The 12,912-nt window shown below is 31.7% G+C and overlaps 1 protein-coding gene across 1 annotated transcript; it reads right to left on the bottom strand.

The window, feature by feature from the left end:
* Positions 1–8,161: 8,161 nt before the first annotated feature.
* Positions 8,162–12,886, bottom strand: LOC134727141 (ragulator complex protein LAMTOR2-like). The gene is made up of 4 exons (XM_063591524.1): positions 12,753–12,886; positions 10,471–10,633; positions 8,940–9,029; positions 8,162–8,369 (listed from the first exon to the last, which is right to left on the bottom strand). Exons 1-4 carry the CDS (start codon positions 12,818–12,820, stop codon positions 8,313–8,315), a joined length of 378 nt encoding a protein of 125 aa, XP_063447594.1. The 5' UTR covers positions 12,821–12,886; the 3' UTR covers positions 8,162–8,312.
* Positions 12,887–12,912: the final 26 nt, after the last annotated feature.

The raw sequence follows: 12,912 nt of genomic DNA on the forward strand, positions 1-12,912 counted from the left end.
GGTCCCAACATTTTAGGAATTAGGGGCTAAAAAGGACCGAAATAAGCATTTTCTTGGTTTTCGCACTATAACTTTAGTTTAAGTGAATAGAAATCTATGAAATTTTGACAGAAGGTTTATGACCACAAAAGAAAGGTTGGGATTGATTTTGGGAGTTTTGGTTTTTAAATAGTGTAGGAATTAGGGGCCAAAAAAGGGCCCAAATAAGCATTATTCTTGGTTTTCGCACAATAACTTTAGTTTAAGTAAATAGAAAATAATGAAATTTAAACACAATGTTTATGACCACAAAAGGAAGGTTGGTATTGATTTTGGGAGTTTAGGTCCCAACAGTTTAGGAATTAAGGGCCAAAAAGGGACCCAAATAAGCATTTTTCTTGGTTTCCGCACCATAACTTGAGTATAAGTAAATGGAAATCTATGAAATTTAAACACAAGGTTTATGACCATAAAAGGAAGGTTGGTAATGATTTTGGGAGTTTTGGTCCCAACAGTTTAGGAATAAGGGGCCCAAAGGGTCCAAAATTAAACTTTGTTTGATTTCATCAAAATTGAATAATTGGGGTTCTTTGATATGCCGAATCTAACTGTGTATGTAGATTTTTAACTTTTGGTCCCGTTTTCAAATTGGTCTACATTAAGGTCCAAAGGGTCCAAAATTAAACTTCGTTTGATTTTGACAAAAAAATTAATCGGTTGGGTTCTTTGATATGCTGAATCTAAAAATGTACTTAGATTCTTGATTATCGGCCCAGTTTTCAAGTTGGTCCAAATCGGGGTCCAAAATTAAACTTAGTTTGATTTCATCAAAAATTGAATAAATGGGGTTCTTTGATATGCCAAATCTAACTGTGTATGTAGATTCCTCATTTTTGGTCTTGTTTGCAAATTGGTCTACATTAAAGTCCAAAGGGTCCAAAATTAAACTTAGTTTGATTTTAACAAAAATTGAAATCTTGGGGTTCTTTGATATGCTGAATCCAAACATGTACTTAGATTTTTGATTCTGGGCCCAGTTTTCAAGTTGGTCCAAATCAGGATCTAAAATTATTATATTAAGTTTTGTGCAATAGCAAGTCTTTTCAATTGCACAGTATTGCGCAATGGCAAGAAATATCTTATTGCAAAATATTGTGAAATAGCAATTTTGTTTTTAATTAGAGTTATCTTTCTTTGTCCAGAATAGTAAGCAAGAAATATCTAATTGTAATATTTTTTTTTATTTGGAGTTATCTTTCTTTGTCCAGAATCAACTTAAATCTTTGTTATATATACAATTTATACAATGTATATTCACTTTTTACAACCAACTGATAAATTAAAATAATCTTTACCATTCAGTGATAACAAGCAGTTTTTTTACATCTTAATATTTTATGATGTATTTAAATTAGTAGTAATTGTTGCAAACCCCATTAGAAATTTTAATTGAGATTAGTTTTGGAATAAGGGAAAGGGGGATGTGATTTAAAAAATTGGGTTCAATTTTCTCATTTGAAATTTCATAAATAAAAAGAAAATTTCTTCAAACATTTTTTTGAGAGGAATAATATTCAACAGCATAGTGAATTGCTCTAAGAGAAAACAAAAATTTTAATTTCATTAGAACACATTCATTCTGTGTCAGAAACCTATGCTGTGTCAACTATTTAATCACAATCCAAATTTAGAGCTGAATCCAGCTTGAATGTTGTGTCCATACTTGCCCCAACCGTTCAGGGTTCAACCTCTGCGGTCGTATAAAGCTACGCCCTGCGGAGCATCTGGTTGTTTATTATCTTGAATACTATATATCGAGATAAATTGTAAACAGCAATAATGTTCAGCAAGGTAAGACCTACAAGTAAGTCACCATGACCAAAATTGTCAGTCAACCCCTTAAGGAGTTATTGCCCTTTATAGTCAATTTTTAACAACTTTTCGTCATTTTTATACGACCGCAAATTTTGAAAAAATTTTCGTCGTATATTGCTATCACGTTGGCGTCGTCGTCGTCGTCCGAATACTTTTAGTTTTTCGCACTCTAACTTTAGTAAAAGTGAATAGAAATCTATGAAATTTTAACACAAGGTTTATGACCATAAAAGGAAGGCTGGTATTGATTTTGGGAGTTTTGGTCCCAACATTTTAGGAATTAGGGGCCAAAAAGGGCCCAAATAAGCATTTTCTTGGTTTTCGCACTATAACTTTAATTTAAGTTAATAGAAATCTATGAAATTTTGACACAAAGTTTATGACCACAAAAGAAAGGTTGGGATTGATTTTGGGAGTTTTGGTTTCAACAGTTTAGGAATTAGGGGCCAAAAAAGGGCCAAAATAAGCATTATTCTTGGTTTTCGCACAATAACTTTAGGTAAAGTAAATAGAAATCAATGAAATTTAAACACAATGTTTATGACCACAAAAGGAAGGTTGGTATTGATTTTGGGAGTTTCGGTCCCAACAGTTTAGGAATTAGGGGCCAAAAAGGGACCCAAATAAGCATTTTTCTTGGTTTTCGCACCATAGCGTTAGTATATGTAAATAGAAATCTATGAAATTTAAACACAAGGCTTTTGACTATGAAAGGAAGGTTGGTATTAATTTTGGGAGTTTTGGTCCCAACAGTTAAGGAAAAAGGGGCCCAAAGGGTCCAAAATTAAACTTTGTTTGATTTCATCAAAATTGAATAATTGGGGTTCTTTAATATGCTGAATCTAACTGTGTAAGTAGATTCTTAATTTTTGGTCTCGTTTTCAAATTGGTCTACATTAAGGTCCAAAGGGTCCAAAATTAAACTTAGTTTGATTTTAACAAAAATTGAAACCTTGGGGGTTCTTTGATATGCTGAATCTAAAAATGTACTTAGATTTTTGATTATTGGCCCAGTTTTCAAGTTGGCCCAAATCGAGGTCCAAAATTAAACATTGTTTGATTTCATCAAAAATTGAATAATTGGGGTTCTTTGATATGCCAAATCTAACTGTGTATGTAGATTCTTAATTTTTGGTCCAGTTTTAAAATTGGTCTAAATTAAAGTGCAAAGGGTCCAAAATTAAACTAAGTTTGATTTTAACAAAAATTAAATTTTTGGGCCTCTTTGATATGCTGAATCTAAACATGTACTTAAATTTTTGATTATGGGCCCAGTTTTCAAGTTGGTCCAAATCAGGATCTAAAATTATTATATTAAGTATTGTGCAATACCAAGTCTTTTCAATTGCACAGTATTGTGCAATGGCAAGAAATATCTAATTTCACAATATTGTGAAATAGCATTTTTTTTTTTAATTAAGAGTTATCTTTCTTTGTCCAGTATAGTAAGCAAGAAATATTTGCAAGAATTTTTTTTAATTGGAGTTATCTTTCTTTGTCCAGAATCAACTTAAATCTTTGTTATATACAATATACAATGTATATTCACTTTTTACTACCAACTGATAAATTTAAATAATCTTTACCATTCAGTGATAACAAGCAGTTTTTTTACATCTTAATATTTTATGATGTATTTAAATGAGTAGTAATTGTTGCAAACTCCATTAGAATATTTTAATTGAAATTAGTTTTGGAATATGGGAAAGGGGGATGTGATTAAAAAATTGGGTTCAATTTTTCTCATTTGAAATTTCATAAATAAAAAGAAAATTTCTTCAAACATTTTTTTGAGAGGATTAATATTCAACAGCATAGTGAATTGCTCTTAGAGAAAACAAAAATTTTAAGTTCATTTGAATACATTCATTCTGTGTCAGAAACCTATGCTGTGTCAACTATTTAATCACAATCCAAATTTAGAGCGGAATCCAGCTTGAATGTTGTGTCCATACTTGCCCCAACCGTTCAGGGTTCAACCTCTGCGGTCGTATAAAGCTACGACTGCGGAGCATCTGGTTTTAGCTTGTACAAAAATCTTCTTCTCTGAAACTACATGGCCAAATTTAACTAAACTTGGCCACAATTATCATTGTGGTATATAGTTTAAAAAATGTGTCAGATGACCCAGCATACCAAACAAAATGGCCAACATGGCTAAAATTAGAACATAGTGGTAAAATGCAATTTTTGATTAATATCTTTAAAACTAAGACATTTAGGGCAAATCTTTCAAGATTTAAATGTCCATCAGATTAAAATATATCCCCTCACAAATTTTCAGATGAATCCGACAACTCGTTGTTGGGTTGCTGTCCTAAAATTAGTAATTTTAAGGAAATTTTGCAGTGTTTGGTTATTATCTTGAATACTATTATAAATAGAGATAAACTGTAGAGCAATAATGTTCAGCAAAGTAAGATCTACAAATAAGTCAACATGATCAAAATTTTTAGAGGACCCCTTCAGGAGTTATTGCCCTTTATAGTCAATTTTGAACGACTTTTCGTCATTTTTGTAACTTGTACAAAAATCTTCTTTTCTAAAACTATGAGCCAAATTTAATTAAACTTGGCCACACTCATTACTAGGGTATCTATTTAAAAAAAGTGTCTAATGACCCCACCTACCAACCAAGATGACCGACATCAGTAAATACAGTAACAGGTGAGCGACACAGGCTCTTGAGAGCCTCTAGTTTTTCTCTTTTGGTTCTCATACAATTTGAGACTTCCAAGTCTGAACACTGTTATCTTTCAACATTGACTACTAATATTTGGTATGAAGATGAATAGCTCTAGACTATGAATCACATATCACGACCATCATGAAACCTTGACTTGAAACCTCTGAGTGAAAAAAGTTGATTTGTTTGGACATTTTCATGTTATCATCATAACTTTTCAATCCTTTGATAGACAGTTATGATATGGGTGTACAACCTCAAGTGACTGTGTCCTGAACCATGGAAGATGACTTGTGACCTTGAACAGTGATATCAATGTAAACTAAATGATTTTAGGAAAAATATCACGACCACCAATTTCTTCTATATTGCCTTGATCTGACCTTTCTAGTCTAAGCTTTGTCCCTGGGAACATGCCCAACCCCTTTCATATCATTAATTGTTAAATATCATGATAACTATTCAGATCACCAAACTGTGACACATTGAAAACTGTTATATTCTTAATTGTCATGGCAAGATTAACCTTTTAAAGGTTGTAAATTTAAAATAAGAACAAATAAAATCATCTGACATGAACGTATATTGTTCAACTATTTATTGCCTATAAATTTATCAAAATGATTACTCTTCAGAGTGCCTTATTTTTCCTTTTCTTTCATGGAGATGCAGCATTGATTCATTGCAGTGTGACAACAAGAAAACTGTCAAAGAAGTAAGCTTTGATAAATGATACTTAAAATTTAGAATGGAAACAGGGAATGTGTCAAAGAGACAGCAAACCAACCACAGAGCACATAACAGCCCAAGGCCACCAATGGATCTTCAAAAAAACAGAGAAAATCCTGCATCCAGAGATGGGCTTCAATTTGCTCCTTGAAAAACAAGAGGCTCTCAAGAGCCTGAATCGCTCACATTAATTCTTTTGGTTTAATCTCTCATCAATGATTATTTTGGCTTTTCAATCTATTTAAATGTTCTTTGGATCGTCCTACTTTCTTCAAAAGCCAAAAAAATAATAATTTTCTCCTATGTTCAATTTTAGCCATAGGAGCTATGTTTCTTGACATACAAGGAAATAAAATATAAAATTTATACTAGATACTCTGAAACTCATTTAGCCTATGTTTGGCTGAAATTGATACAGCAGTTTCAAAGGACAATAACTCCTTAAGGGGTCAATTGACAATTTTGGTCAAATTGACTTATTTGTAGATCTTACTTTGCTGAACAATATTGCTGTTTACAGTTTATCTCTATCTATAATAATATTCAAGATAATAAACAATTAAAACAGCAAAATTTCCTTAAAATTATCAATTCAGGGTTAGCAACCCACAACAGGTTGTCTGATTTATCTAACAATTTCAGGGCAGATAGATCTTGACCTGATAAACAATTTTTCCCCAAGTCAGACTTGCTCTAAATGCTTTGGTTTTTGAGTTATAAGCCAAAAACTGCATTTGACCCCTATGTTCTATTTTTAGCAATGGCGACCATGTTTGTTGATAGACCAAAACTTCGGATACAATTTACAAACTAGATACCCGAAGGAACATTCAGTTAAAGTTTAGAAGTATTTGGCCCAGTAGTTTCAGAGGAGAAGATTTTTGTAAAAGATAAGTAAGATTTACGAAAAATGGTTAAAAATTGACTATAATGGGCAATAACTCCTAAAGGGGTCAACTGACCATTTCCGTCATTTTGACTTATTTGTAAATCTTACTTTGCTGAACATTATTGCTGTTTACAGTTTATCTCTATCTATAACAATATTCAAGATAATAACCAAAAACAGCAAAATTTCCTTAAAATTACCAATTCCAGGGCAGCAACCCAACAACAGGTTGTCTGATTCATCTGAAAATTTCAGGGCAGATAGATCTTGACCTGATAAACAATATTACCCACGTCAGATTTGCTCTAAATGCTTTGGATTTTGAGTTATAAGCCAAAAACTGCATTTGACCCCTATGTTCTATTTTTAGCAATGGCGACCATGTTTGTTGATAGATCAAAACTTCGGATACAATTTACAAACAAAATACCCTAAGGAACATTCAGTTAAAGTTTGGAAGTATTTGGCCCAGTAGTTTCAGAGGAGAAGATTTTTGTAAAAGATTACTTAGATTTACGAAAAATGGTTAAAATTTGACTATAAAGGGCAATAACTCCTAAAGGGGTCAACTGACCATTTCCGACATGTTAACTTATTAATAAATCTTACTTTGCTGAACATTATTGCTGTTTACAGTTTATCTCTATCTATAATAATATTCAAGATAATAACCAAAAACAGCAAAATTTCCTTAAAATTACCAATTCAGGGGCAGCAACCCAACAACGGGTTGTCTGATTAATCTGAAAATTTCGGGGCAGATAGATCTTAACCTGCTTATCAATTTTACCTCTGTCAGATTTGCTCTAAATGCTTTGGTTTTTGAGTTATAACCCAAAAACTGCATTTGACCCCTATGTTCTATTTTTAGCAATGGCGACCATGTTTGTTGATAGACCAAAACTTCGGATACAATTTACAAACTAGATACCCGAAGGAACATTCAGTTAAAGTTTAGAAGTATTTGGCCCAGTAGTTTCAGAGGAGAAGATTTTTGTAAAAGATAAGTAAGATTTACGAAAAAATGGTTAAAAATTGACTATAATGGGCAATAACTCCTAAAGGGGTCAACTGACCATTTCCGTCATTTTGACTTATTTGTAAATCTTACTTTGCTGAACATTATTGCTGTTTACAGTTTATCCCTTCGGGCCAGGTGAGCTAAAAAGGTATACTAGTTCTGCAAAAATGAATGTCACACTCAAATTAGTCTAATACAGTACAACTTTAGCCATTGTTGTATCTCTCTCCATAATGCTGCAAGAAATATTGTCAGTATGCATTTTTATCTAGTCTAGATTCCAGGATACCTGTTCAGAAATAGCATTTGGTGGAACACAAGCATTTTTGCATAAGGTTTACAGGTCATAAACTTTGTGGAATCATGGAATAGCATATTTTTTGGGGTTTGTGATATCAACTGTCTGTAATGGAGTAGCCCTACTGCAATAATGTCTGAGCTATATATATTTAAGTTGTAGGAATCCAGTTTGGGCATTAGTTTATAGGGTGGCAAATTACAAATAACAGAATAAATCAAGTCTACAGAAGGCCATGCTGAGCTTCTTCGATATGGTCAGTGAACCTTGATATTTGGGTCATAGTTTTAAAAGTTCATAACATATACCGTAATTTACATTTGTACCAAGTTTCATACTATATTGAAAACATCCTGGACTAAAAACCTTGACTAAAAACTTTATTCTGATATCACATTATCTGTCTATGTTCAAGGAACCTTAAATCCATGTTAAAACCCTAATTTGGCACACAATATAAAAATTCACATTATAATGAACATGTTAGTCAAATCTCAAGTTGATGGGACCACAATTTCATGGTAAACTACCTTGACCAAAAACGTTAACATGAAACAAGTAGATGGAAGAACAAACTGACATACAGATCAGAAGAAAAAAAAATGCCTTCATCCTTTCATAGGCTGGACATTAAAAGGTAAACACTCAGTCAACAAGTAAATGGGAATAAAAAAGAAAACCTGATTATTATTTACACAAGTTTACTTAACAATAAGCAATATAACAAGTATTTGACTGTAGTCATCTAGTATGACAGTTTATATGAAGTTCATGGAGAGACTGGTGACATTATGGTGATCAATAGCTAAGGGTGGAGGACCACATCTTGTTACTGTCAGGATGCTGCCACTTGTGATAAAGGTTCTTCTAGATACAGGGCTAATGCTTCTGCCTGAAATATAGTATACAGGTATGTTAAATACAATGCTAAACACAATTAAATAAACACACTATTACAGATTCATAAAAAAAAATCAGAATAATTTCAGCTGTACAACCCTCTAAAACAAATTTAAAATTACTAGGTTGGGCATAGAAAATCTACCTTAGGAAGTCTTAATTTTGACAAATTTCACATTTCAAAATTGCTTTGCCAAACCATTACTAGTACAATGATTTAGAATTGAGATAGTCATTTTTATTTGAACATCCCTTAAAAAGACGGAATAAGTTGATAAGTACTCTACAATTGCAGAATTTTTAATGAGAGGGGTTAACACCTTGTTATGGTTAAGGCCACTGCAGACCAAAAAGCTGTCATCAAAATAGAGGTAATATTTCACTAGCAGTACAAAGCTGAAGACTTGGATAAAATGAAGTTTTTCTTTTATAACTAAGTCTATATTTGTAGTAAAACTATGACATTCGAGTCAATATACCATATTCTTTTTCAATTGGAAGGATCATTTTACTTTATTAAAGTACACATGTACAACATAAAGAAAGGTACACATTGCCTTACCTTTGCTTTTAACATTCCAAATCCAACATTTTCTTTTGAACTCATGCACAGGATTAAATTTGCAACTTTTGTTATGGCTACTTTCCCTGTCTGAAATATAGAAAGTTTATAATGTAATCAAATTGAAAAGTTCTAAACATACCGGTAATAATTATAAAATCAATGCAAAACTATTTGATATACATTCATGTACCAAATGACCTCTGCACCAAAACAGATAAAAAGTCTGTTAACAGAATTCAAGACTAAAAAGTTTTTAAACCGAAATGTTGTTAATAATCAGAATTTACTGCTGAGTAACTAAAGCAAAATTAAGTTTTTTTTATACTTTTGTGTTCTTTCACTTTTGTTCACACTGATTTTGTTAATTCTTAAAAAATAATAAAATACACCCATCTCATCGACATTAATACTACTTTCCGAGACACTTTTTCAATTCAATTCAATAGTCAATTCATGAACATGAAAAACGTGAAAACTGATGTGTCAGCAAGGGCTTGCAAATTTAAGTGTGAGACATTGACACTGATGCATTTAAAGCAATAGCCTAAGATTGCATGTGACACGAGTGTCAAATTTCAGAAAATTTGATGCCAGCGATTAATTCAGGATGTGTTTCTGATAATATTAAGTTTAATCTAAATCCAAATAAAATGTATTAATGGAGGGCATTCCATATAAAATGGTAAGCAACCGAAAGTTTTTGACACAGGAAATTATTTTGGAATAGCAAATTGTACCTGCATGTACATATTAATATTCATTGAAATCCTATTACAAACATGGTTTCTCAAAATTGTATAAGTAAGTAATTTTTATTATAGTGACATGTGTAATCACATTTCAGTAAAGTACAATATATTATATACACAATAAAATACACCCGACCCATTGGGTCTATAAGTCACTTTCAAAAATTAAACGTAATTCTTTATCACGGATTTCAAACAAAATAATGAAAATTAAAATTAAGCTTAATTCAAAATAATTAATTAATAGTGAAAAAAAGTGAAAAATTCAAACTTATATAAAAGAAAAGAAAAATAAGTTGTCAGAAGATCGATTTACTAAATTTCCAGTTGAATGCATAATAAATTAATATTTATAATAAAGAAACTGAAAATATTCAGATTGACCATAAAGTAACCTTTTTATAATCATCAATAAATTAAAGTTTTTGATAAATAACTAAACTTGTCCGAATACAACTTGACGTCGTTTCCTAATTGCGTCCACCAGATACTTAGCAGTTTTTCGTGGAAAGTTGATCAAGATATGATAAAGTTTTTCGTCATTGTTCATTTGCAAGAAGTTGACATCTGAAATAATGTCTTTGTATATGTTAAACAAAAATGTATACCACAATAAGACAAATAATTGATCAGATAGATGTTCCTAGAGTTAGATTTTAAAAATCTTCTTTTCTTAAAAAAATTACAAACCTTAGGCTGGGACCTCCTTTAACCATCCCTTTAAAATCAATTCTGAAATTGTTTCCCATAAATAATTGAATCTTTTGTTCTTTTCTTACCTCACATTCCAACAGAACTAATTTTAATTTATCATCATTAAAAGCTGCAGATCCACTCTTCTGATAGGCTGTCCAAATGTTACCAGCTATAGCAGCAGAAACTGCAGCATCTTTGTCACCATAACCAGAATAGGCTAATAATGCTCCTTCATTATTCAACAACCTAAAAAAAAGATTAATAAATTATAATAATAAAATTTATCTTGTTATAAATTTATATTACATTACAAGTATCAGCATCATGCCATATGGGCTTTGCTCATTGTTGAAGGCCGTACGGTTACCTATAGTTGACTTGTTAATGTTTGTGTCATTTTGGTCTTTTGTGGATAGTTGTCTCATTGGCAATCATACCACATCTTCTTTTTTATATCAACATAATAGTGTATGTGCATGATATATATGTACAAAATGTATGTATATGCAGTCCTTTTAATATAAATTTGTACAGATATATGTGGTATTATGACCCTGGTGTCAATTAACCCCATGTTCACTTTACAGGAGGTTCAAAATACCATATGACACCAGGTCAATTGACCCCGTAAAGTGAGTCAAATTACCAAGATTTTCAAAAATTAAAAATCTTATTCATTCTTTAATATGGAATATATATACATGTATATGATTATCCAACTTTGAGATTCCTTGTAGTATAGTTTTTATTGTAATATCATTCTGGTTTCATGGTGAATATAATAATATTGTAATTGATTTAAAAGGTGATCAACAACCATGATATTGACATCAACAACAAAAGATTTGACAGCTTTCTTTAATCATGCACTTACCTTTTAACTTTTATTCACATTCCATAAAATGGAGAATGGAAATGGTGAGTGTGTCGAAGAGACAACAACCCGATCATAGAGCAGACAAGAGCCAAAGGCCACCAATGGGTCTTGTCAACAAGTTTCCCTCAAGGGGTTCAATTTTTCTTTTAAAATATTGTTCCTAGCTATAGCCAAATGCGCATAAATAACTCTTACATACATTTTCAATCAAAACCATAAATCTGAAAAGTTGGCCCGAGTCCTGAAATGATCAAAGGGAATTGGGGTTAAAATACCCAGTTTGCTGTATGGGTTTTCTTTCAGTATTTAGCTCAATTCTGTCACCAAACAACCTTTTGATGTCATGGGAACAATACTAATTATCATATATATATGTTCATGTGTCAAGTAACAATCACTTTTTTTAATTAAATATGATGTCTTTCAATCCATCTCCGATTCAAATGTTGCGTAAATTGTGTGATTATAGTAATGGTGGACAAATTAAACTAGCAAACAAGTGTAAATCTCATTTTATAATTATAATTTATAAGAGGGGCATTAAGGGGGAGGTATCTGCATGGAAGAACGAGAAATAAGATTGATATACCCCGATGGCAATGAACAAACAATTAAAAATATCTTGCACATTGATCTTTTTAAAAATTTCAAGAAACATAGTGAATAACAAATCGTTTTCAAGGCTGCACATGAAATACAAATGGTTAAACATGTTGCACAAAAATAGCCAGTTACCACCTCCTTACATTGTCTTAAGGTTCATCATAACCTTTTGGCTAAAATGGCCGTATTTACACCCCAAATTTTACTCTGAGTACAGACTTACCTATACACCTGCAACAGTTTTAAGGAATGGCAGGAACTAGATATATAAATTTTAAATGCATTTTATGTTTCAGAAAATTATAAACTTTTCTAGATTTTGCTATCCTTTTTTTTTCGTTCCTGCAGAATGTGCAAAAATTAACTAAGTAGTGAAAACGATTGAGAAGCTCCCCTCATATAATCAATGTTGTGAGTAGTAATGATTTAAATGGACAATAGATGGACAATATACACCTGTAAACAATAGATGATTTAACAGGTTTAAACTGTGTAACTGAGTGGACCGTATCAAATGAAACTCGGGTGTTAGTTTATTTTTCTATCTTCTGCAGACTGGAAAAAAATACACATCAAAATGCAGGTAAGTTTTTAATTTTCTGAAACGTAGACTTCATATAACTTTTATATATCTAGTTCCTGCCATGCCTTAAAACTTTCCTGGATGTACCAGTTTGTCTGTACTCATAGTAATTTTTGAGGTGTAAACACGGCCATATTTTTCAATTCCTTATGATGAACCTTATAAACAAATATTTTTATTTGTATGATCTAGACTGCTGGAATGTTCATTTTTTTTTAACCTGTTTAGGAGGCTTTGGTATATTTTAGCATACTTTGCATATTAATGAATTCATAATATTTTATATTAGCGAATATTCTTACAGTGTGCTTTGTACACCACCAGTATTTGCCTGACTCAAAACTTGAGTTAATGCTTTTGGCTTCAACATCTTTCACAAAAATAGATCACATGATTCGGACCCAAAGCACTTTGTAACGATCTAAATGATTGGCCAATTTCTTGAGGTTACGACCTTTGTGG

This window comes from Mytilus trossulus, chromosome 7 (genome assembly GCF_036588685.1).
Source record: "Mytilus trossulus isolate FHL-02 chromosome 7, PNRI_Mtr1.1.1.hap1, whole genome shotgun sequence".
Taxonomy (NCBI): domain Eukaryota; kingdom Metazoa; phylum Mollusca; class Bivalvia; order Mytilida; family Mytilidae; genus Mytilus; species Mytilus trossulus.

Excerpts from the sequence above, each read along its gene's own strand:
- LOC134727141 (XM_063591524.1), bottom strand. The coding sequence starts at position 12,820 with ATGTTGAAGCCAAAAGCATTAACTCAAGTTTTGAGTCAGGCAAATACT. Across the intron at positions 10,634-12,752 it reads GGTGGTGTACAAAGCACACT|GTTGTTGAATAATGAAGGAG; the intron begins GTAAGAATATTC and ends TCTTTTTTTTAG. Across the intron at positions 9,030-10,470 it reads TAGTTCTGTTGGAATGTGAG|ACAGGGAAAGTAGCCATAAC; the intron begins GTAAGAAAAGAA and ends TCTATATTTCAG.